The sequence below is a fragment of the Hippopotamus amphibius genome, chromosome 16 (genome assembly GCF_030028045.1).
Source record: "Hippopotamus amphibius kiboko isolate mHipAmp2 chromosome 16, mHipAmp2.hap2, whole genome shotgun sequence".
NCBI lineage: Eukaryota > Metazoa > Chordata > Mammalia > Artiodactyla > Hippopotamidae > Hippopotamus > Hippopotamus amphibius.
The window spans coordinates 1568195-1591997 of NC_080201.1; the positions used below are offsets into that span (position 1 = coordinate 1568195).

Here is a 23803-nt window from a genome sequence, read left to right on the forward strand (position 1 = left end):
GAGAGCTCACAGACACCCACCGCAGCCAGCGGGCCCGGTGGCAGAGGGAAGCCACTGCCTACCTGCAGTCTGGCCTCCCGGGCCCTGCCCCCGCCCTGTGCACTGCTCCCTTCCCTGCAGCCCTCCCCCCGCGCCCGCTGTCCCAAGGACAAACCTGTGCCCTCATCTACCACGCAGAGAGATTTGTCCAGCTCAGACCCGTCTCTCAGAACCCGCCTGCCTCTTCCCTCTGACTGTGGGGCTGGGGTCCGAGATTGAGAGGTCGGGCACGGACGTCGCCCACTTCAGGAAAGCAGCCTGGGCGCGGCTGGGACACGGGAGCCAGCAGGCGCCGCTGAACGCATCCCAGGGCTCCCCGGAGGGCTCTCCTGAGGCCCAGGACCACAGCCCCAGAGGCCGGCCGAGGCTGCGGCCGGAAGCAAGCCGGTCCATCAGTGCTGCATGCTGTGGGTCAAGGGTCAGGGAGTCGGTCTGGGTCGGGGGGCGCGCACTGCTCCCAGCTCCCAGCCCTGGAGGAGGTGCGGGAAGCCACGCCCCAGTCTGCAGGCGGCAGCGATGCCCCCAGCCCCGGGCCCTGACCTGCCCGCCTCACCTTCGGAGGCTCAAGCTGACCTGCACACGCTGAGACCCCCAGGCAGGTGACGTACGCGCGCAACGGCCCCTGCGCAGCCGCGAAGGCCTCCTGCCTCTGTCCTTCCCGTGGAGTCACAGTAAGGAGGACACCCAGGGGAGGAGGCCGGGATGGCGGGACTGCAGGAGGCCAGGGCAGAGGCAGAAGAAGCTGCGCGGAAGGCTCACGGGACCGTCATGGGCTCTCTCACCAGAGCCCACCTCCCTCACGTCGGGCACTGGCCCCACGTGCCAGAGGAGCTGAGGACGTGAGGCCACAGTCCCAGGGGGGCCCGCCTCGTGCCGCTCCTGCCCCGCATGCCGGGGTGCCCCACCCCTGGGAGCGCAGATCTGCGTCTCAGTTGGGAAGATGGGGGGCGGGGTGTCCAGAGGGCAGTTCAGCCTGGAGCAAAAGCCTTGACGCAGCAAGTGCTAAGAAACAAACCCAGACGGGGGCCACGGTGCAGCAAGGCGTGGAGGGCCGGCTGGGCGTTGAGTCTGTACCCCAGGAAACGGGGGGTCAGGCGGTCACTGCTGGACGCCCGTGTCCCCTGCACGGGACGAAGGTCAGTGTGCAGAGGGCCCGTGGGCACTGAGGGGGCCCTGGGCAGGCTGGCGGCCAGACTCACCTCGCTGTCCTGTGTGATCTGCACCTGCTCCCCTTGAGGCACCTGGGCGATGTGGAGGTGGCCCTGTGGGATCCGCAGAAGAGAAGACACCAAGAAGCATCAGAGGAAACGAGAAACGCTCCCCAAAGCGCTTGTTCCTGGCTCTCCACTCGCAGTTCAAGGAAGGACAGCTGAGGCCCGAGGGGCCAGTGCCACACGGGCAGGGCGTGAGCTTGCTGGACAGCCTCCTGAAATTCTACTTTAAGGACGTGACACAGGACACTGTGCAGTCATTCTTAAAGGGGCAACACGGCCTAGAAAAATCTGTTAAATCTTTAAATGTTACTATTAAAGCAAATTTAAGAATGTGAAGGACATACAGAAAAGAGAGGAAACCAAAAGTGTCCAGAAAACTAAAATGACGGGTTTTGTTTTGTTGTTGTTTAAATGGTACGGTCAACTCGGCGGGACCAGAAACACTGTGGACTTCCAGGCAGGGTCCCGAGTAAGCTGGGGGTGCTGGAGGCTACGCAGCAGCGCGGCCAGGAGGCTGAGTGGCAGTTGTATACGTGTCTACACGGAAGACAGGTCAGCCAGCTCTTTTCAAATCAAATAAGCACATGACTGTTAAAACAGCTGACGTAAACATTAATAAATGTGGTTCTGAAGAATCAAAGACTGCAACTAAAATGCATTTATGTTTGTAGATACAGGCAGACAATTCCTGTAAATCTTAACTTAGCCCAACGAAATGAATGTCCATTATCTTATTTAAAATTCTACCTTAATCAAAATGGACCTAAAAATAAACTACTGTAGAATTTTCTATTGCTTTCATTTTACTATGCGTATGTAAACCCTACATCACAGTTATCTGTTCCGGAATTCCTTCAAAGAACTTCCTTACGAACAAGATAAGAGCAACTGCCTTTGTGACTGTTACCTAAACAAAGACTTCGCTGTTTATAACCGCTCCATCTCCCTCGGAAGAAGAACCCTTTATAATCCTCCTCAGTGCTCTCGGGTGCCTTCCAGACAGCGTGCCGAGGGCAGCTTCAAACCAAGGCCGCCTGGGCCGGAACCAGGTCTCCAGGAGGCAGCCCTGCGATGGGGCCGCGGTGAGGGGGCCGAGTGACCGAAGCACCCCCGGATCCCCTGGAAGTTCCTGCCCCGCCCTCCTCGGCCACAGGACCCACGACGGGCCGGGAGAATGTCCGCCTGGGCCGGCAGCGCACCAGGGCGACGAGTCCAAAGGAGCTGCACGATGCCTAAGGCCACCAGCCTCCTCTGCTGGCCCCAGAACGAAGTTACTTTTCTCCTGGCAGCAAAGGGTGCCCGTGCTTGTGAACTGAGGAAACACCCGTGATACGTCACGGGGTCTCCCGGGAGGGCAGGCAGAGGCACCGGCAGGGGAGCCGCGAGGGGACGGCGGCGAGGTCCGCCAGGTGTGGGAGGCCTGCCCTAACTACGTCTGCTTTGACACGGCCCCGCCCCCCGCTCCCCAGCCGCGCCCTCCCCTGCCCCTCGTGGAGGCAGACTGGCGAGAAGTACATACTACTTGGACCTGTCCGTCCTCCCCGATCTGGTGGATCTGGACCTGCTGGGCGTTGGCCAGGGCGTAGTGCAGGGCCTGCGGCGGGGGCGGCTGCAGCTCGCTGGCCGGCGGCGTGCTCATCAAGGTCTCTGTGGCGAGAGGGGCGCAGGCCTGAGCTGTGCGCCCGGTGGGGCCACCTCTGCCTCCCTCCCCCACAGCCCGCCTCCCCCCGGAGACGAGGCGCGCCCGCGCTCCTGGACTGCGCCCTGTGGCAGCTGCCGGCGCGGGCCTTTCTCACCTGCAGCCAGAGCCTGCAGACCCGGAGACCCGTAAGCACAGCCGGTTCCCACCCGCCAGGTAAGTGAAGTGCCTCAGAGGCGGCCACAAAAATGAAAACCGGGAGCAACGTGGACACTAAACTAGGACCTGTCCACAGATAACTTAACTAACTTGGGGGAAAGCTCCATCCACTCAATTAAAAGTATGTTTCCAATACAAGTTTACTTTCCGTGTTTACCCAACATGAGATAACGTTCGTTTTCATGTGTTGTGTATTACTTTTAACTGTAATGCTATCTCAATCAGAAGAATTTTCTTATACACCCAGAACATTAGGACTCAGGAAAATAAATTTTTAATTTTCAGTGTATATACATACTTCTGTTCTAAAGAATGGATTAATCAGAAAACCTTCTAAACATAAAAACATATCATGTTAGAGAAATTCTGAGAAGTGGACTGCTGCTGTGAACGTACGGAGGAAAAATATAACGTCTTGCTTCCTGAGGAAAAGACTTTCCATGTATTTTTTAAAAGCTTCATGGTGAATATCAAACTGACATGGTGTAGATTCCACTGGCTGCCTTTTAAAAAGTTACAACAAGACAAGAGTAAAATGTTAATACCTGTGATATGTCAGAAACCTCAAATTCAAGTTACTGAATTTACCACGTAATCAACAGTTCCCTATAATTATGCAACGTGAAGACCGATTTAAATCCCTGTTTTACAATCTATCCTCATATCAAAGGGCAGGGCAAAAATCTGCACCTGTTACTCACTGCGACCAAGAGCAAGCCGAGAGCTACAGCGCGTGGCCCGAGACAAGGTCCACTCCAGGGGAGACCGCGGCTCCGGCAGTGACGCGGAAAGGGCAGCCCCCAAAGGCCTCGCGCCCAGCGGCTGGGGCTGCTCCACGTCCACAGACACACGGTCAGGAGCCGGTTCTCTGTGACCCTAACGTCCTGGGCCCTAAGCGGATGCTCCCCAGTGAGCGCTGTGGGGGAAAAGCGCTGGGCGGGGGGTTGACACAACAAAACGCCGCCACCTTCAACTCAGGCACGTATGAAAGTTCACACGATGTGGCCAGACAGAAGTGTGAAATACAAACGTTTTAATAAATTGATATTTCTAAAATCCCTTTACACTAGTGACTCTGTGCCTTGTGTTCACACGGGCAGTACTAACTCAGCTTTCAACAGCCCCGCCTTCTTGGGAAGCCCTGAGCGGAGGGCTCTGCAGAGTCACGCAGGCCTGGACTTCTGGCCCACGGACTGTGAGACAATGCGCAGCTGTGGTTTAAACCACCACATCTGTGGTCACTTGTTATAGCATCAATAGAAGACTAATGTGGTGACGTAAAGTGAGAAAAATAAGAATAATATAGTGAGATTTTCCTTAATGTTAAATGTATTCCATTTAGAGAACTACCCTTAATTTAAAGATAAGATCCTTTGTGGTTTGTATGGTGTCGAAATGTTTTTCTGTTATAAAACTGCAGATAGTAGCAGGATTCTGTTTTTAATACCCTAACGCGGCAAAATAAAACGTTTTCTACCCTAAAAAAAAAAAATAGACCCACCTTGGATCAGAACCGCACTTGTAGCATTTGCACACAAGTTCCTCTTTTGTCTGCTGCTAATTCACAAGTGAACAAGACAACCCCAGCTGGAATTACTATGAATTCCAAATTAACGGAATCCTGGCTAAATTACATGTTCCTGGACTACATCTGTCACCAGAACAACCTTAAGTACAGATGCGCTGGGTCAGGCCACGCGTGCGCAGGAAGAACAAGGATGGAACCCCAGAAGGACTTTTAACCCACCATCTCGTGCTGTATTGAGCTTGGGCCAGGTAGGCAATCCATTAAAACAGAGAAATATCAAGTCAACAGAAAGTTACAAAGCAGCGTACTTCCACAAGAGTTTGATAAAAGAACATGTTCCGTGTTTCTCTCAAAACTCCAAGGGCTCCAGGGCCCGAGGAGGAGCTGCCCTCTGGCTTCCAGCAAACCGCCCGGCAGCAGCCAGGGCCCATCCCGGAGCCCAGAGCTCGCCCCCATGCTCCCCAGACGCACAGCCCCTGAGGCCAAGGGGTGTGGTGGTGCCAGCCTCCCTCAGCTGCTTCCTAAAAAGCCGCACCTTGACCCCCGCCCCCCCACGTGGTGTCCTCCTGCTGCACAGCCCGGGCACAGAGCCCCACGGGGGTGGAGGTAGCAAGGCCCCACGTGGCACCGCACCACGGTGTCCGTGCTCTGGGACCCAGAAGACAGCTGAGCCAGCAGGACGACACGGAGCGCCCCTGCTCCTGAGAGAGCACCACGGGCGGCGCGGCTGAAGCCTGTGGACCTTCCCGAGCTGCCCGCCCGGCCAGAGTCCAACCTGAACGAACACATCCCGAGGCTCGGAGCCTGTCCAGCCATGGCACTGAAGAGCCCCTCACAGTGGCCGTTCGCCACCTGCAAGAGGCCATGGGGCCAACAGCAGCACCGACAGTTGCTCAAACCCACAGCCTCCTAGGAGGACTGCTGACATGTTTATAAACAGAGAAACGGAGGAACTGAAGACACGCAACTGCCATTAAACTGAATTACTGTCCTTCAGCAGAAAGAAACACCAACACCCGGAAGAGAAACAAACAAGTGAGAAGAGGAAAGCTGAAGTGTGACATCCCCTACTGGGATGGAGATCAGACCTGAGGGGCCAAGGCCACCTGAGTCCCCAACCACAAGGTCGGAAGCAGATGCAAGGTGGCCGGCCCAGCAGGCCAACCACAGCTTCAGGACCCAGCACCCTCCTGCTCCAGCGTGGTCCGCGCCAGCTCGGGCCTCACGCAGGTGCTGGCTGGAAACAGCGCCTCGGACCACTGCCCGGAAGGAGGGTCTGAACTGAACGCCATCCCAGGTGGCCCGCCCACCCATCAGCTCGGCACACGTCCCGGCACCTCCAGAGGCGGGGGCGCGGGTCCACGGCCCACCTCATCGGATGCGGACGGGCACTGAACACGGCCGTGCTGGCCGGGTGGCCCCAGGGTAAGATAGCAGGTCCCCTAGTGGGCTGACACCCGCCTCCCGGAGCCACAGTCCCCACGTCCACCCTCCTAGGACAACAAAGCCAGTCAGGTTCTCCAAGGAGCCACCCCCAGTGGCCCCTGAGTTCCCACGACAGGATCCCGGTGGTGGTGGTGACGGGAAGGCTGACTCCTCGCCGAGAGACTTTCGACGCAGGCCCCGCACAGCAGCTCCGCTGAGCGCATCACCGGCTTGGCCCACGAGAGCCGGCCACCCCCGCTTCAGGGATCATGGCAGGTGAAGTTCCAGTGTCTGAGACCCACCAAACCACCGAGGAAAACCGCTTCCTGAGGCCTGGCTCAGAAAGGACAATACCCCACGAGGACTCCAGGTGACCTGGCCTGTCCCCGCAGCGTTTCCAGAATGAGCGTTCCAGCCCCGCCGCGCACAGGGTCCCAAGCCGCGTCAGGGCGCGGTCCTGAGAGCCACGGCCCAGGGGCCCCGCGGGAGTCACAGGCGCCTGCAGTGACAGCGACACGGCTCTCCTTGTCACCCCTGCTGAGCTCCCCCAGCTGCCCCGTCAACGCCAGGGAAGGAAGCCTACGATCGCCGAGGCCCCCCTCACACGGCAGGCGACAGGGCCCGCGGTCCTGGCCCAGCTCCCGCGCTGCCGCCCGGCCCGGGATGCCCTCCGCCCAGGCCACTCCCCGGGGGTCCTCGGGGGTCCGGCCGAGGCCCCGCCCCTCACAGGGTGCCAGGGGCACGGACCCTCGGCTCCGCCCCGCCGACCCTGGGGCCACCCGCCCGGGCCTCGCCCTACCTGAGGCGCCGTACGAGGACGAGGACGGCGTTCTCCTGGAGAAGCTCTTGACGGCCAGGCTCTGGCCTCGCTGTTTTCGCCGCCAGGCCGTCCGACATTTGGAGTCGATGCTCTGTTTGATTCGATACCAGTCGGATTCCGTGATTCCAAATTTATAGAAGAGGTGACCTGCGAGACACCCAAGAAGGCTTGGTGAGGCGCGGCGGGCAGGAACAGGGACCGGGGCAGGAGAGCTGCCTCCTGTGCGAAGATCGCTTCTCCTTTACTTATCTTCATCTGACGGGGTCCACCCACACCAGATGGAGACGGGCCACAGGCGGGGGGGAGGGTCCCACAAGCGTCCTGGACGCCCCGCACTCCAACTGCCCACCCCGATTTCACGCCCAGCCTCTCAGGTCCCGAGGCCGAGACGGACGCAGCTCGTTCCTCCTCCTGCTCGCCCGTGCCAGCCCGGCGGGCTCCTTCCCCCTCTCCAGGCTCGGCCCCAATGTGAGCCCAGGAGCCCTCCCCGTAACCAGCCCACATGACCCGCGTCCCCCCGCCGCCAGCCGTCCTGGCCCTTGAACGCTTTAGAGGACTTTCACGTTGACAGTGTTCACTCCGCTTCCCCCACAAACACAGGGATCTTTGTCTTGCTCGTCCACGCCTGCCAAGAACCCGGAACGTCCAGGCATGACAGATGCTCAAGCGTCTGTGGCCAGAACGCTGACTACAACCCATCTGAGGACTTCCTTCCACGGCTGCTTGAGCCTGAGGCGTCGGGACGTCCCATGCCTCTCCATCCGCCTCCTCCACCAGAATAAAAGCCCCCAAGGGCGGAGCTAATCCACTCTCTGGAGCCCCCACGCCCGGCCGGGTGGCCATCACCTCCACTGGCTCGCTGGCCGCCGTCCTGCCTGCACCCTGCCTCTCACTGGCCCCCTCACCGTCCACCCCTATGCTAAGGCCAGCTCTCAACGCGTGACTCGGACGTCCGAGACTCCTTACCAACAAGAAGGAAACCCGTGGCAGGCGGAGACCCCTCCCTGCTAGCCCGCCCATCTCTCACTGGACCACTTCATCTCTTCCTTGTGCTGAATCAACAGAAAGTAATGGTCAGGAACGTGGGAACCACAAGAAATGCTTTTCAACAGGGTGACCTCCTCTCCAGCTGGTCACGAAGTTTCAATGATTAATGGGAAAATAAATGGATGAAATTCAAAAATTTAATAAGAAGATTAAGCTGAAAAACTTCCTGTTTTGACTACTAAGAGCACCAGGTTTGGAGCCTCTGCTGAGAGAGAACTGATGCCCAGTCCCTAGAGTCTGCTATGGAGACCACAGACCCTAGATGCAGTCACAACGAAGGAAGTGCTCTGTTCTTAAGGGCTGTATCAGTTCCTTTCATCTTGGACAGACACTTCTTAACTTTTTGTGAACATAGGCTAAGACATTCTTGACTCTAAAAAGAATGACAACTGAAATGTCTACAATCTTGATAAAAAGAAGCTGGGTTAAGGTGGGGTAGGCTTTACAGGCTCAGAGAGAAGATGAACATGAGATCATCTCAGCCTCGCTCTGTCCTCCTGCAGAAAAGGAAACACGGAAAGGCAGAAGCACCTCTTTGCTGGTTTTCAGGTCATCTCTAAACTAATCAGAGTCATCACAATATTTAGTAAGGGATGCCTGCACACCAGTCACGGTTCTAGGTGCAGGGGGGCTCACAAAGTTCCAGCCAGCTACCCCCTTGAGTGATAAGAGAGCCCAACTACTAACTGTAGCTATAACAGAACTCAAATACTGAGTGAGTGCAACTATCAGAGCTACCATTGTATAGTCACAGGGGGCCTGACCACTAACCACAGCTGTACAGGCACAGGAGGAGCCCAAACACAGGCAAAGAAGCGATGCCCTTGTGTGTGCCCAGCCATCACCCTAGGCACCTGCTCCAACACAGACGGACACCCTGCAGACCGCCCGCCGGCCCCTCATGCCTTCCCACTTTCCGCATGCCTCTAGGGATTAATGAGACCATACAAAATCTCAAACCTGTTAGTAATAGAAAAGAATATATACAAGACACACGTGGTTATACAAACATAAGAAATGAGCGAGAACGTTAATACTTAAATTCAACTTTGTAAAAACCAATTTGCCAATTCAAAACCTGGCTTACCTTCTTTGAAGAAAAAATATACATTCGTATAGTTCTACATTATCCATTTTTAAATTCTTCTAAGACATCTTATTACAGAGTTCCTTCCACAGTGACTCTGGACTCCAGCTCGATGGCAAACACCCTGCGATGGTTGCCAAGAAACACTAAGGAAGGAGCCCGCAGCGCCGATCGATGCCTCCCCTGCCAGAGCCGCGGTGCAGGAGGAGGGCAGGGGGGCGCACACAGCTCCGCCCCAGGAGCCTCACGGGTGGGCGCTGGAGCCCGGGCTTCCTCTGACTTTGCCAGAGGTGGTCTTCATCTGTTCTGCCCGCTCTGAGCAACCTCAGCTGAGTGAAGGGAGAAGGGCGCTCTTATATTGAGTGATAAAAAGATCACTTGGGGACTTCCTAGGCGGCACAGCGGTTAAGAATCTGCCTGCCAATGCAGGGGACACGGGTTCGATCCCTGCTCCAGGAAGATCCCACATGCCGCGGAGCAACTAGGCCCGTGAGCCAAAAAAAAAAAAAGACCACTTGGAATTATGGGCATTTCACAGTTGTTGAAGCGTTTTATCTCAAGTCACTTGATGCTCCTAAGAAAATTTCACAAAATAAGAACGTCATTATCCTCACTACAGCTCCAAGGCCAGCTATCGGTGAGGAGGGAGGATCAGCCTTAAAAGTCAGGCCTCCGGTGCCCACCCAAGTGGAGAAGAAATGGCCACTTTCAGAAAGCCCAGCAGCGCCTCCCTCTGCCCAGACAGCCGCAGGCGCCCGGCCAGGATGCTCGGGAAGTGGGGGAAGAGGTGGCAGCGCCCTCCTGGCTGCCTGGACGCAGTCTCACCCACAGACAAACCATGGAGCCCCTCAGGGCCCAAAGGCCCCAGGAGACTGAGCCGCGGACAGGCCCTGCCCCTCGCCCCAGAGATGCCCCGAGCACGCTCCCAGATGCTGCCCGGACGGCCCCCAGCCTGAGCGGGGCCCCATCCCTGCTGACCGCGTGCCCCTTTCCAGGATGCCCATCACTGACCCTGGTGGGTCCCAGCTCTCACGGGAGCCCTGCCTCAGGGAGAACACACAAAAGAAAAGGGGCAAGGCTTGTAATCCCGCGTCCTTGGCGGTGGCACAGGGCTTATCTGTCACAAAGGAATGAAAGCCACGGCACTGCTAACAGGACCTCAAGTTCCAAGGAAAGGGAAGCAAAACACTGAGCACTGGCAACGTACTTCTTAAAGGGACAGTCTCAGATCCTGTGCAGGCTCCGTGGGGTCCAGCATCCCGGCCACAGGGCCAGGATGGCCCCCCTCCCCACACAGGGGAGCCCTGGGTGCTGGGCACAGCCACGAATGACACCGCCCCACGCTGCGTGAGGAGAGCCCGGGGGCCGCAGCCAGGCACCGCAAGATGACCTGTAGGCCAGGGCCCCCATCCGCCTCTGTTCTCCCCGGCTCCCTCCCACCACCAGCCCACACTGACCACGACTTCCTCCCAGTGCCCCCAAGACACGTGCTGGGCCCAGAGGGGCCTGACGAACCAGGTTCCGGAAAACCCAGGCCCTGTGTGCTGTGCTGAAGTGTCCATCCCAGGACCTGGGAATGTGAGCCCCGCCTTGGCCACGGGGTCTCTGAGGATGTGACTAATTAACGGCAGATGCAGACACAGTGGACTCGGTGGGCTGTAAGTGCAGTATGACTGGTATTCTCAGGAGGAGAGGAGACACACGCAGGGGCAGACGGCACGTGGCCACGGACACAGAGACTGGAGTTCGCTGCTATAGACCATGAAGGCCACAAGCTGTGGGCCTCTGCCAGAGGCAAGACAGGCTCATTCCCAGCCCTCCGAGCGAGCGTGGCCCTACCAGCGCCATGGCCCCACACTCGTGGCCCCAGGCCCGGAGAGCACACCGTGTTGCTGGTGGAGCTCGGCAGGCGGCCCCGGCCACGCGGACAGGCCCCCACACGCGAGCGCAGCCCCGGCAGCAACACCATCTCTTCCCCGGGCGGATGTGGCAAAACCCGACCACAGTCCTCCGCGGACGTGTGACTCCTCCGTCTGTGCCACGGAATCAAGTCTCCCGAGCTGCTGGGGGCTCATGGGATCTCACCACGTCGGCCCCCCTCACAGATGTCGTCAGAGACCTGCCGGTGCCGGGAGCACGTCCGCCTCGTCTCTAGTCTCCTCAGAGCAGCCAGGCAATGTGTCCCGCAGCCCAGGCAGACGCCTACGTGACTCACCAACAGCACCCTGAGAGCTAAGGAGATAACATTCTCAATTCGAGGGTAAAAAGGCAACTGCTACACTCTTAGGGCATATGCCTCATGAAAGTGTGGCCAATGTTTTTAAAGTTAAAATAATAACCCGCTCCTGCACAGAGCACAGAAACGATACGGCTGGTTATCCACATTTCTGGGAGCCCCATCAACCCTTGGGAACCCTGAAGAAGCCGGCATCCAGCGCAATTTCTCTCCTGCTCAGTGACCTCGCTCCCCTGCTAGAAGAGGCGCCTATGTGTTTCAAAATGCTGGTCTTTTCCCCTGAAGAGAGAAAGGGAGGAAAATACTTCTGACAACCAGAAAAGAGAAACGTGGATCCAGTGCTGTCCACAGTGAGGTGGCACAGCTGGCAGTGGCAGCAGCGGGTCCCTGACCCCGGGGGTGGCCGGCGTGGCCGAGTCTGCGGGAGCAGCAAGACCGAGGCCTGGCCACATGGCCGCTGTCCCTGCGCTGTGGGTGGAGCTCAGCGCGCTTCCTTACTTCCCTGCAAGCGTGGGACAAAAGCAGCAAAGGTACATTCCCTGGCTCAGGAATTCCTCTATTTTAAGGACACCCACGGGCTTCCCCGCCTGAAAAAGAAACTGAAGGGACTTTTCTAGCGTTCCAGTGGTTAAGACGCCTCGCTTCCAACGCAGGGGGTGCAGGTTCCATCACTGGCTGGGGAACTAAGATCCCACGTGCCGCAGGGCAAGGCCAAAAACAAACAAACAAACATAAGCGAAACGTACGAGGTGACCCGGGCTGCTTGCACACAGCAGCTGTCCACACAGTCCCGGCCACCACCACCCCTGCCTTCTCCCGGGCACAGGAGCCCCCATGAGGACGCAGGCAGGCCGGCCTCAGGCCCACCACTGGCTTCACTTTAAGCACGACCACCCTGCTTGTAACTCACAAGCTCTGGGCAGTAAGTCCAGCACCCGGTGCCTAGAGAACCGGCGACCCCCGCAGCACACAGCAGCCATGGTGGCCCCCAGGTCGCCCTCAGGCCAAGCTTGATGTCCTGGCTCACGTTTCCAGGGTCCCTGGCATCAGCCAGCACGCTGCAAGGGTCCCAGCAGGCACTGTGGTCTAGAGCGGGGCCGCTGCCTGCCGCGAAAGCCACACCAACATGTCCGTGTTGTGAGAACAGCTGCTTTCAGAGCAGGGCAGGCACGACCTGGGCCGCACAAAGCCCAGGACACGGATGGCACGGCCCTTGCACACCGTCAGCGCCCACCGTGCACGGCCTGCTCCCCTCTGCGAGGGCTGACCCAGAGCGTCCCGCAGGTAGGTTCCCCGTGATTCCCAGGCTCCGAGACACGCACGGGGGCTCGGGATGCCGAGGGCCATGAGCTGGGGACCAGCATGGCGAGCCCCCTGGGGTGAGGCAGGGACCAGGCGCCCTGCGAAGTGCCTGTCGGGAAAGCCCGCAGCCAGGCCACACCCCAGCTTCCACCCAAGGTCAGTGTGCAGACACAGGAAAGACGTCTCCACCCTCGGCGTGAAGGCTCCTAGAAGGCTGTCTGCCTGTTTCTCCCCATCCCTCACACAGAGGCCCGGGGACCACGTCAGAGCTCTGCGTGAGGCACAGGGCCCCCTGGGCAGGATGGCACCTCTTCTCTGTTACGAGATAATGAACTCTGGGTATTTGTTTTACAGTCTGTTTTGCTAAATTATATGTAAATTTCACACCAGCCACAGAGAGAACCAGGCTTTTCAGACGTGACCACCTAACCCTTCTGCTGGAAGCCGCACACCTTCCTCACATCTAAAACACAGTGCTTTCTTTTATGTCTTTATCTTAAGCTGATCTCAGGTGAGATGAGGCCAGCGGGTGCTGACGGGAAGGAAGAGGACACGCCTGCACCCCTTCCAAATCTCACCCAGACGATGCCGCGATGGCCGACTCCAGCCACGCCAGCCTCGCGGCCGTGCTGGCAATTAAGCGCGTGTGACAAGCTCCCAGCCACTGCCAGCGAGGTCAGCCCAGAGACCCAGCCCTGGGACAGGGACGAGGCGGGCAGCCTGCACGTGCCCCTGGGAAGCCCGGGAGAGGCTGCGGTGTGCGACGGAGGCAGGGAAGGCTCGGCTCTGCCCTCCGCCCTCCTCCCTCCTCCAGGCGGCCCTGGGTCGGGGGGGCCAGGTCTGAAGGGCCCCCACGCCCCGGTGTCTCTCCCACGGGCCGTGTCCTGGGCAGCCCTTCCTAAAGGAAGCGCTCGATCCACAAACGCCTCTCCTGGCCCGTGACCAGCTCTGACGCAGAGCCCCCGGCCCCCCGACAGCGAGGTCCCGCCCCGCCCTAGCCCATCCCCCCAGCCCACCCCCTGCAGGGCCTTCCCAGGACCCGGCTGGGGGGCAGCGGCAGACCCAGGAGGCCGCACTCACAGCGGATGCCGTAGATGGTCAGGGGGTCGAGCTGCTTCTTGCCGTGCTTGCCCTGGCCCGACAGGTTGGAGACGGCCTGCACCTCGCGGTGGAAGAGGTAGTCCAGCAGCGTGAGCGCCATCTTCTCGGCGGTGCGGCAGTTGGTGCTGATGTGCAGCATGTCGGAGGGGATGATGGCGCAGCGCACACGCATCTCGGGGTTGTTCTCGTCGCCCAGCCACGTGCCGTCGGGGTAGTCCTCTGCAAGACAGGGGTCTCGGTGAGCGCCGCGGCCCGCGGGGCCGTGCCAGCCCAGGGACCCCCCGCTTTCTCAAGGGAGCCTGAGAGGCGAACGCCCGGAGCGCGGCGTTCACGCGGGAGGACCCCGCTCTCTCTCCCTTCAGCGGGGCGGCCCGGCACGCTCACGGGACAGGCAGGCGGCCCCGGAGAGAGAGGGCGGCGGGGTGGCCGGCGCTCCTCCCGCCCAGGCGGAGAGGCAGGAGACCACCTGTCTGCGCGCCCACCGCACCCGGCCGGCTCCGTCCAGGGTGAGGGACGACGCAGAAGGCACACGGTGGGTGCCGGGCTGCCCGGCGGCGCCCCGACCACACGGGCCGGCGTCCCCCACCAGCCTCCCTCTCTACCACACCCTCCCGGGGGTCGAAGGATTGACCAAATGTGGGAAAGGGCTTCAGGGCTATCAAACAATCATCAGCTTTAAAAAGCCTCATCCTTCAGCCACAGGAAACTCCACGCACAATCTCAAATCAAGAGAACCCTTGCCTCCACTTGGGCACGCGGCCGCTTTCCAGACACCCCTTCTGACCCTACTGCGCACGCGAGTTAAGGTGCGAGAGGGGCCCCTGAAAGCGCCAGCACTGGGGGGCGGAGGCGATACGCGGGAGTGTTAAACCTGCGTGAGGCAGGGACCCCAGCCTCCTGCTGAGGCCGGTGGGCCTAAAAGTTGTGTCCCAGCCAGGGTCATCACTGTTTCAAGATTTTTCGTGAGATGTATTTTGAAAGGTCCTGATATTTACATTCTGGCCTCAATGCACAAAAAAGGGCCCACGAAGGGCAGCCACCCCGCCTGGCTCTGCCACAGGCCTGGAACGGAGCACATGGCCCAGAGGCCAGCCGGTCTGCGACTCACACACCCTGCTCTGCCGCGGGCAGCCTCCCCAGCCAGGTTCATGAGTCACACAGTTTCCTCAAACACCACCCGAGGCTCGAGGCTCCGCAACCCCGTCAGGACGGCCGTGTCACCCCTGGGCCGGGGCAGCCGCTGAAGGGCAGGGAGGCTGGGCCCCTGAAACAAATCACCAGTCTGATTCTTGGCGCTGAGAACAAGAGATGCGCGAGAAGAGCCACGTCTCAGGAGCACAAATGGTGTGCAAGTGCAGACATGGAGCCGCGAGCACAGGCTCGATGCGTGCAGCTTCCCGGCTGGCAGCCACCTGTTAGTTCACCTGCCTGTGGAAAAGCACTTGGGCACGTGATCTAAACGTGGCAGGGAAGGGACGTCTACAGGCGCTGTCTCTCCGTCAGCCCTGGAATGCCAAAAAGGCACCAACTCCTGGGGGTTTGTTAATTTACCTACAAATACTGGGCAACTCTACGCCTGGCACTGGGTCTAGTGCTCAGGATCTAGACCCTCCGTGAACCAACAATCACAGGCTTAATTACACCAAACAGAAAGTGAGGCCCACTCTTCACCTGCAGCCATCAAGCCACGAAGCAAGTAGCCGGACCAGCGGGGGAAGGGAGTTGGGGGGGGGGGGGAGAGGAGGAGGGGGGGGGAAGGCCGCTGCAGGAGGGGCGCCTTGCAGGGCCGGCACAAGGACAGTGGGTGTGGGCTCCACCCCAACCACCACACTGCCAAAGACCCTCGTGCCCTTCTCAGAAACAAGTATCGTGAATTCTGCGTGGCCAGCTCCCGTGTGTAGATGACATTTTTAAAGCAAAGTAAACACCGGACAAGAGCTCGGTGTTGTTTTCCAAACCGTGAGTCAACATCCCGTCAAAGTGATGCTGAGTGTGCGTGGAGGCGGCAGGATGGCCGATCCGTCGAGGGGGGAGGTCGACTTGGCTTCTCCACGTGACTCCAACTGAGCCCAGGGCTCCCCCAGAGCTGCCTGCACAGGCGCCCCTCCTCCGCTCCCCAGCCCAGGAAGCCTCCTCTTCCCCAGAGCCCGCGCACACACCCCGTCAAGCCCTGCCCCACCCGTGAACCAGAGGCTGCGGGGGACCCAGCGCGGGGACCGTGGCTCACTCGCAGGTGCTAGGAGCGCCCACCCCTACAGGCCTCAGACCTGGCCCTGCTGCTCCAACAGCCACGCACCAGAGAAAGGGCCGTCCTTCGCCCAGGGTCCGTCCCGAGAGTCTCCTGAGAAAGGCAGGGCCACACTGCATCGTCCCGCGTACACACAGGCAGGACACAGATGGGTAAAGGCAGGCTGTCGAGGCAGGAGGAAGGAACAAAAAGGCGACTTCCTCTATTAAACTTAATTCTTAGGAAGGCAAAAATCACGTTAAATGAAACAAAAAGTTCACAAACAAAAGCTACGCCTCCTCTTCATGTAAAGAATAATCACCCGGCCCCCAGCAGCGCCGGCAGGCGGAGCGCGCCCGTGGAGCGCGGCGGCGGAGCTGGGCTGGCCGAGCGGGGCCGCCACGGGCGCGGGAGCGGGTGCGGACGGCGGGCGGGCGCCCGAGCGCATGGGACGCGGCGCGGCAGGCGGGCGGGGCCGGCATCCGCAGCTGGAATGGTGCTGGCGGCGGCGGGCGCCCGCGAGCTGAAGCCCGCGAGGAGCCGCCGTGGAGACGCCGCCGCGGCCTCCCGCATGCACAAAGCAGGTTCATCAGAAGCCTCTCGATTCAAAAGATGATAATACCGAAAAACATTGCCCGGTGACAGTGAATCCTTGGCATATGAAGAAAGCTTTTAAAGTCATGAATGAATTAAGAAGATTTTATTCGTAGCGCTCTTCTCACCCAAAGTCACTCAACTTCTTGTGAGCGCACACACTGGCTGAATGATAAGAAGTCAGAATTTGCCGTGTGATGTCACGATTGTGGCCGAAGACATGGAAATCTCTGCTCACAGAGTGGTGCTGGCTGCCTGTAGTCCTTACTTTCACGCCATGTTTACAGGGGAGATGAGTGAGAGCCGAGCAAAGAGTTCGAATCAAGGAGGTGGACGGCTGGACCTTGAGGATGTTGATGGACTATGTTTACATGGCAGAGATTCAGGTGACAGAAGAGAATGTACAGGTACTTCTCCCAGCAGCTGGTCTGTTACAGTTACAGGATGTGAAGAAGACTTGCTGTGAATTTTTAGAATCTCAGCTTCACCCTGTCAACTGCTTAGGAATCCGGGCTTTCGCTGATATGCACGCATGCACGGACCTCCTGAACAAGGCCAACACCTATGCAGAGCAACATTTTGCAGATGTTGTACTTAGTGAAGAATTTCTCAGCCTTGGCATTGAACAAGTGTGCAGCTTAATCTCAAGTGACAAACTTACCATTTCTTCAGAAGAGAAGGTACTTGAAGCAGTCATAGCTTGGGTGAATCACGACAAAGATGCAAGGCAAGAATCCATGGCTCGGCTGATGGAGCATGTCCGGTTACCTTTGCTTCCTCGGGAGTATTTAGTTCAGAGGGTTGAGGAAGAAGCACTGGTGAAGAACAGCAGTGCTTGCAAAGATTACCTCATTGAAGCTATGAAGTATCATCTGCTACCAACAGAGCAGTGTATATTAATGAAGAGTGTCCGGACCCGCCTGAGGACACCCATGAACCTGCCCAAATTAATGGTGGTGGTTGGTGGCCAAGCACCAAAGGCTATCCGAAGTGTGGAATGCTATGACTTCAGAGAAGAACGATGGCACCAAGTAGTAGAACTGCCTTCCAAGAGATGTAGAGCAGGAATGGTCTACATGGCTGGACTCGTTTTTGCTGTCGGTGGTTTTAATGGCTCCTTGAGGGTCCGTACTGTGGATTCCCATGACCCTGTGAAAGATCAGTGGACCAGCGTTGCTAACATGTGAGACCGGAGAAGCACCCTGGGGGCTGCTGTGTTGAATGGGCTGTTATATGCTGTGGGAGGCTTTGACGGGAGCACAGGGCTGTCCTCTGTGGAAGCGTACAACATCAAGTCTAACGAGTGGTTCCACGTGGCTCCCATGAACACCAGGAGGAGCAGCGTGGGTGTTGGCATTGTTTGGAGGTCTGCTGTATGCTGTCGGGGGTTATGACGGAGCTTCACGTCAGTGTCTCAGCACAGTAGAATGCTACAGCGCCACGGCAAATGAGTGGACCTATATAGCGGAAATGAGCACCAGACGGAGCGGAGCGGGTGTTGGTGTGTTAAACAACTTATTGTATGCTGTAGGGGTCATGATGGCCCTTTAGTACGAAAACGTGTTGAAGTGTATGATCCTGCCACCAACACATGGAGACAGGTTGCAGATATGAACATGTGCAGAAGAAATGCAGGAGTTTGTGCAGTTAATGGTCTGTTATACATAGTTGGAGGGGATGATGGTTCCTGTAACTTGGCATCAGTAGAATATTATAACCCAACAACTGATAAACGGACAGTTGTGTCATCTTGTATGAGCACAGGAAGAAGTTATGCAGGGGTCACAGTTATTGATAAACCGTTATGAGCCTGAAGGACACTTTCGGCACATTTACACGAGAAGCAGACTTCAACAAGTACTTCTGAAGTGACTGAGAGTCTAGCACTTCTCCACTTGTAGCTGCACTTTAAGTCTCCGCAGAAGATAAGATCATCTGCCTTTATAGGCCTCAGATACTGAAGATTATTTTTGGTAGATGCATCACGTAGGTTTTTTCTGCAGTGAGCAGCAGCTGACTGAAATTTTAATAAGAAATTTGGACTGCAGTATTATTCTGTAGTCTTTGAACAACAGTGGCTTTCACAAAGACTAGTTATCAACCTTGAATGACTATGGATTATTTTGTGAAGGAGGATAAAGTAATATGTGTTCTTGTAAAATTAAATTTCATCTTTATTCCTTTTCCTGAAAAACTGTATACACAGGAACTGAAAATGTTGGAATAGGTATTAAACTCTTGTAAGTATACAAACTGTTGAGGGATAAAACTGTTTGCTTTTATAAAATATGTTTGATTACATAAGTATAATAAATTGTGTGCATATAAATGTGTGTCTATATGCTTTTCTTTAAATATGTTTGAAAAGATGTTTGAAACTTGATTATACTATTTATAATTGGCACAGTACTTTGAATTATGCCAGTACTACATTGTAAAACAGAGTTGTATTTTTTGATATTTAACAATGCTTAACACTTTAAAATGCCACTTCTGAGGAATGAACATGGTGTAACACACTTGAATACATGTGTGATGCCAAACTTTTTAAAATAAAATATAAATTATGCTAAAAAAAAAAAAAAAAAAAAGAATAATCACCCATCAGACTGATCAGAAACCCCCCGGTCGTCACAGGTGATCGCTGCGAACGGTGCTGCAGACGAGAACACGGAAAGGGCAGGACGGGCTCAGAGGGGAAGCGAGCAGCTGGCCACCATGAGCAGGAGGGCACACAGCCGCTGGGACGGCCTCCAGGGCTACCACCGGGACACCCTGCAGCAGGAAAGGCCTCGTTTTAAATTCCTACAGGAGCTATTATTTCAGGGAATACTGCTCCCCCCAAAAATAAGTTAGCCTAAAAATTAACTATTTTCCATCCCTATCGCTCCAGAAAATAATGGCTTAAACATCTCTGGGGGCATAGGGAACCAGAAACTTTCTTTCAAACACCTTAAAATTTTGGAAGGCATTTTATAACATCTACAACCTAACTGCCTTAACTGCTGTGAGTCTCAGGTGTGTGGTCATTTCACGAGCAAGAAGCAGGAGCCAGGCGGGACAAGAAACACAGCCTGCAGCAACTCTGACCAACGCGGTGAAAAACCACTGCCAGGGGAGCAGGGGACCCTCGCGGAGGCAGGGAGGACCAGGGCTGCATGGTCACCATCACAGCGCTCCCGGGAGACGGCAGCACCTCCACGCTCCCTGGCCCAGACGCTCAGGTGCCTGGTCCCCACCCGGGTGCACCGGCCACACCTACCGACGCGGCCCCACCTCACCTCCCACCCGACCCAGGTGCCGGAGCCGAGCCTGGGCCCAGCGTCTCACCGGTGACAACGAATCGTGTCTTTTAAATGTAAAATAAGACAAAGCACCTGCCCACATAAATATTTGAGAAATTTAAGAAATTTGCCTTTTGACAATTCAGAAAGGATGTATTTATTTTACTAAAATAGCTTGGTCCAGTTTTGGCATCTGAAACAATAGATTTTAGCAGCTTTATTTAAAAACCACCCGTTGGATTATAAGAAAAATAATCTTGCTTTCTATTCCAATCATTAAATCTTTCATTAACTGACACTTCTGAAAAACCTATTCAAAGGAAAACCTTCAGCAGTAACTTGAATTTTCTTACCATTCCAACAGTTCAGAATACAAATATTTGTTTTGAGGTTCTATTTTAGTTCCAGGAAAATGAAAGGATGGGAGAAAGCCTCGAGATGAATAGGAGGACCATGTTCTCAGGGCTGCCACGTTGAAAGAGTGAAAATGCAGCCACCTGTGTCGCGCCTCCCCTCCCCACGTGCTGACACGCGTGCACACACACATACCAGCACACCCACCAACACTAGGGAGCCCTGGTTCCGAGCCACTCGGCTGTCCCCGGGCCTAGGCATGGGCGCCCCTCTCTCCCAAGTATGGAGCTGCTCACGTGTGGCTAAGACCAGACAGCACCTGCTGCGCCTCCTACATGCCAGGACTTCGCGTGCATCACCACTCCTCCAAAGCAAAGGGGAAAACCGCAAATCCGCGGACGGCGGCCCGCATGTCCTGCACACATTTCCCGCAGGTCGAGAGGTCACCAGTCACTCCAAATGCCACAGATCCGAGCCCAGCCCGCTGCCCAGGCTCTCTGCAAAGATGCTGGGGTTCTGCCCAGGGGGCCGCAAAGCCTCTAAGTCCTGTGCGGGCGGCTATGATGGAGAGAAGGGGCCCTAGGACGGGCAGCTTGGACATGCGCTGCCTCGGCTCCTGGATGCCCTGGGCGCTGGGCCCCCTCAGCGGTAACTCACTACAGGCTTGGTCTCTGCAGCCACGAGAGGGGACCAGGGACGCATTTCAGTCTCCACCCAAGGGACGCTGAACAACCCAAAAGGAGGCAAGCTTTACGATGCACCACAGGCCGTGGGGTGGACGGGGTGTCCACGCAGGAAGGGCACGTGGGAAGGTCACATGAGGTGCGGTCCTCGAGGTCGGCCTCCAGCACCTCTGGCCAGCCTCAGAGGACACCTTGTGCTCGTGGGCAGGTGTCGGGCTGCATTTTCATCAGGCTTTGGTAAAGGCTGCCCAACCGGGTTATGAATTTCTCTGCAGGTGAGGTTTGGGATGGGGAGTACCGAGGGACCCCAGGAAAGGCTCAGGGAGGTTTTCCAGAACATGCCCTGAGGGCCACCTCCCCGCACGGATCACACACCACCCTCAGCAGCTGAGCCCTTCCGAATCACGGTGTTCACACCCTGGCTGTGAGCCTCACTCACAGCGACACCTGCAGTGTGTCCCTAACACTCCCACCTTGTGACCTACGACAGAACCTGACAGCTCGCCTCCCTGGCTTTAGACACAGTAAACTGTGTGCCCTGTAGCCCAAGCACCCCTGCTTCTTTGGGACTGACGTGACATCTTTAAGCTATAAACAGACTGACAACTTGAGGTTTTTAAACCAGTAATTCAAGAGGATTAGGTTACATACAGGATAATGATGTAGGGAAAGGGAAAAACAAATGTCTCTGGCACTGCAGCCAATTCTGTCCTCCGAGGCTGGGCCCATCCCACAGCCGCGTGGCCACACCTAGGACAGAGCCCCCTCTTCTGGGGAGTCCTGCCCGCTGAGCACAGCCGTGAGCTCAACTGTGACAACAGCACATGTCCAAGGGCACTTGGCAGGAGGAGCGGGAACGCTGGGCACAGCCAGGGGTCCCTACGCAAGGTCCCGCACGCGACCCGAGACTCGGCGAGGGATAGTGTGACCCCACCCCCAGCCCCTCTCCTCCAGTCCGCGATCCATGACCATTCACTACATGGTCACTACGTGGTCCTGCACAAAGACCCGCTGACATTCGCATACTAATCCCCTCTCTTAATCCTGCTCCCGTCAGCAGCCAACGTATGAAGGCTGATAAAATGCCTTTTAATGTTACCAAATACATAAAGATTTTGTGTAAAATAAATGACATAAACAAATTCTCAAGAAATGTTTCTGGCTAATCTTCCTCCTCTGCACACGTACAGCTGGTTTCGGGAACACAGCAAGCTGTACTGCTCTTACTTCGTAGCCCACAGCTCAGCAACAGCCTGGAGAAGGTGCCCCAGCGTCCCCCGGCCGGGCCTTACCACCCCTCCCGAATCACCTGCTCCTCCCCAGACTATGTCCCTGCCCACCCCCAGCACGTCACAGATGTGTGCACAGAAACCATCTCACTGACCCGGGGCTTTGCAACACGCACAAGGCTCATTTCTGACAGTGATTCACTTATAATCAAAGTACTTCCCTATTAAAAGCAAGTACCAAACATCTTGCCTGCAGGATTAGTCAAGCTCTGTACAAATTATGAAACTCACGCACAGCAGGAAGCTACATTCTTTATTAGGAATCTAACTAAATCCCTTCATTGATGAACAGATCCCATTTTTGGTCCATTTTGGCTAATTTGTTTCTTGGACTTGGTTCGCCAGCTTACTCTTGAACGATGACACCCCACACACGTTCAGGACTTACCTTGTGCCAGCGAACAGAAGGGCCCAAACGAAGAAACAGGCCTCGGGCTCGCTGTCCCTGCAGCTGGAATTCCTCTGACCCACGTGGAGCTGCTGCCGTGACAGCCAGAGCTGCCAGATTAAAACCCATGTAACTCCCGGCACCTGCAGTGTCAGGAAGTGACTCCGGATCCGCCAACGCGTGTGGACCAGGCACAATTCTTAAGAAGTAACCATTCTGAAAATCTGTGCTTCTCTGCAGTCAGGCACGGAAGTACTTTATAGGAAGATAAGAGCATCTGTCTACGTGCAGCCTGGGCTCTTATCGGGAAGCAAGACGACTCGTCTCAGGCCGAGCGTCCAGCCCTTCAGTGCCTGCACGTTAATCCCGCATCTCGGATAGGAACTAGCTGCCCAGACGCTCCCCAGTCGAGCATGCTGTTGTGGTCCGGGGAGGGCGCAGCAGGGAAGCCGCTACTCTGATTCTCAGTGCACCACAGATCTCACGGGACGTGGGACACATGACGCCACTAAAGGCCTAGGCGAGACATCAGCGGGTTAGCTCTTGTCCCCACGTCCACATGCTCAGCAGCCACCTAAAGACATGCTGGCCGTCTGCGTTCCGTCTTCCCATACCCCATGCCAACCAAGGTAGCTCTACCCAGCATTCGCAGGACTTGGAACTGTGCGGGGCACCTTCCCGAGGACAGTGGTGGTGACCTTATGCTTAGACACACAGAAAACCTGTAGTTTTTCCCTAGATGTGAACAAGTACACATTTTTTTGTACGTTCACATTAGGGTCAGTCTGCAGTTCCCCCAACTGAAGTATATTTCCCATTAATCACAACACATTAAGAAACATAAACTTAAAGGATGACATTTTTTGTTTTTATGATAACCCCAGACTCCCCCCAAACTATCTGACGTCATGTTTTGGAACGGATGCTGTTTAAACCAAACAAATTAGGCCTAAAGTATGTAGCCAGACCTATGGGGGCATTTACCCAAAATCCACATGGACAAAGAGTAAGAACAATTAGCTTTCTCTGCAATCGCTGCAAATGTAATTTCCATTTGAAATCCACTGAGAGGAAGTCAGGAACATCCCTCTTTTCCTCAAATCTGAGAAGTAAAGGGACTAGTTGCCTGGACCCAGCAATTCCACTCACAGGTATCAGCCCCCACAAAAAATGAAAACACACACAAAAACCTACGCACAAATGTTCAGAGCAGCACCGCTCGTGACAGTGAGAAAGTGGGCGCAGCCCCAGTGTCCGTCGACGGGTGAGGGACAAAGTGAGGCCCAGCTACATGACGGGCCGTCACCGTACGGCAGGAGGGTGCTGC

At 56.4% G+C, this 23803-nt stretch overlaps 1 protein-coding gene and 1 pseudogene across 5 annotated transcripts in view; one reads left to right on the forward strand and one right to left on the reverse strand.

Moving 5' to 3' along the window:
• BANP (BTG3 associated nuclear protein) overlaps positions 1-23803 on the reverse strand; it is a 91412-nt gene that overhangs the window by 18951 nt on the left and 48658 nt on the right. For 3 of the 5 annotated variants that reach the window (XM_057711794.1, XM_057711793.1, XM_057711796.1), the window contains exons 7-10: positions 13637-13876; positions 6864-7031; positions 2773-2900; positions 1239-1310 (exon numbers count right to left, since the gene is read on the reverse strand). In XM_057711794.1, coding sequence (XP_057567777.1) covers positions 1239-1310; positions 2773-2900; positions 6864-7031; positions 13637-13876 — 608 coding nt within the window. The remainder of the gene's footprint in view (positions 1-1238; positions 1311-2772; positions 2901-6863; positions 7032-13636; positions 13877-23803) is intronic. The other 2 variants (XM_057711798.1, XM_057711795.1) reach the window with 1 other exon arrangement.
• LOC130838543 (kelch-like protein 2) lies at positions 16636-18550 on the forward strand (annotated as a pseudogene).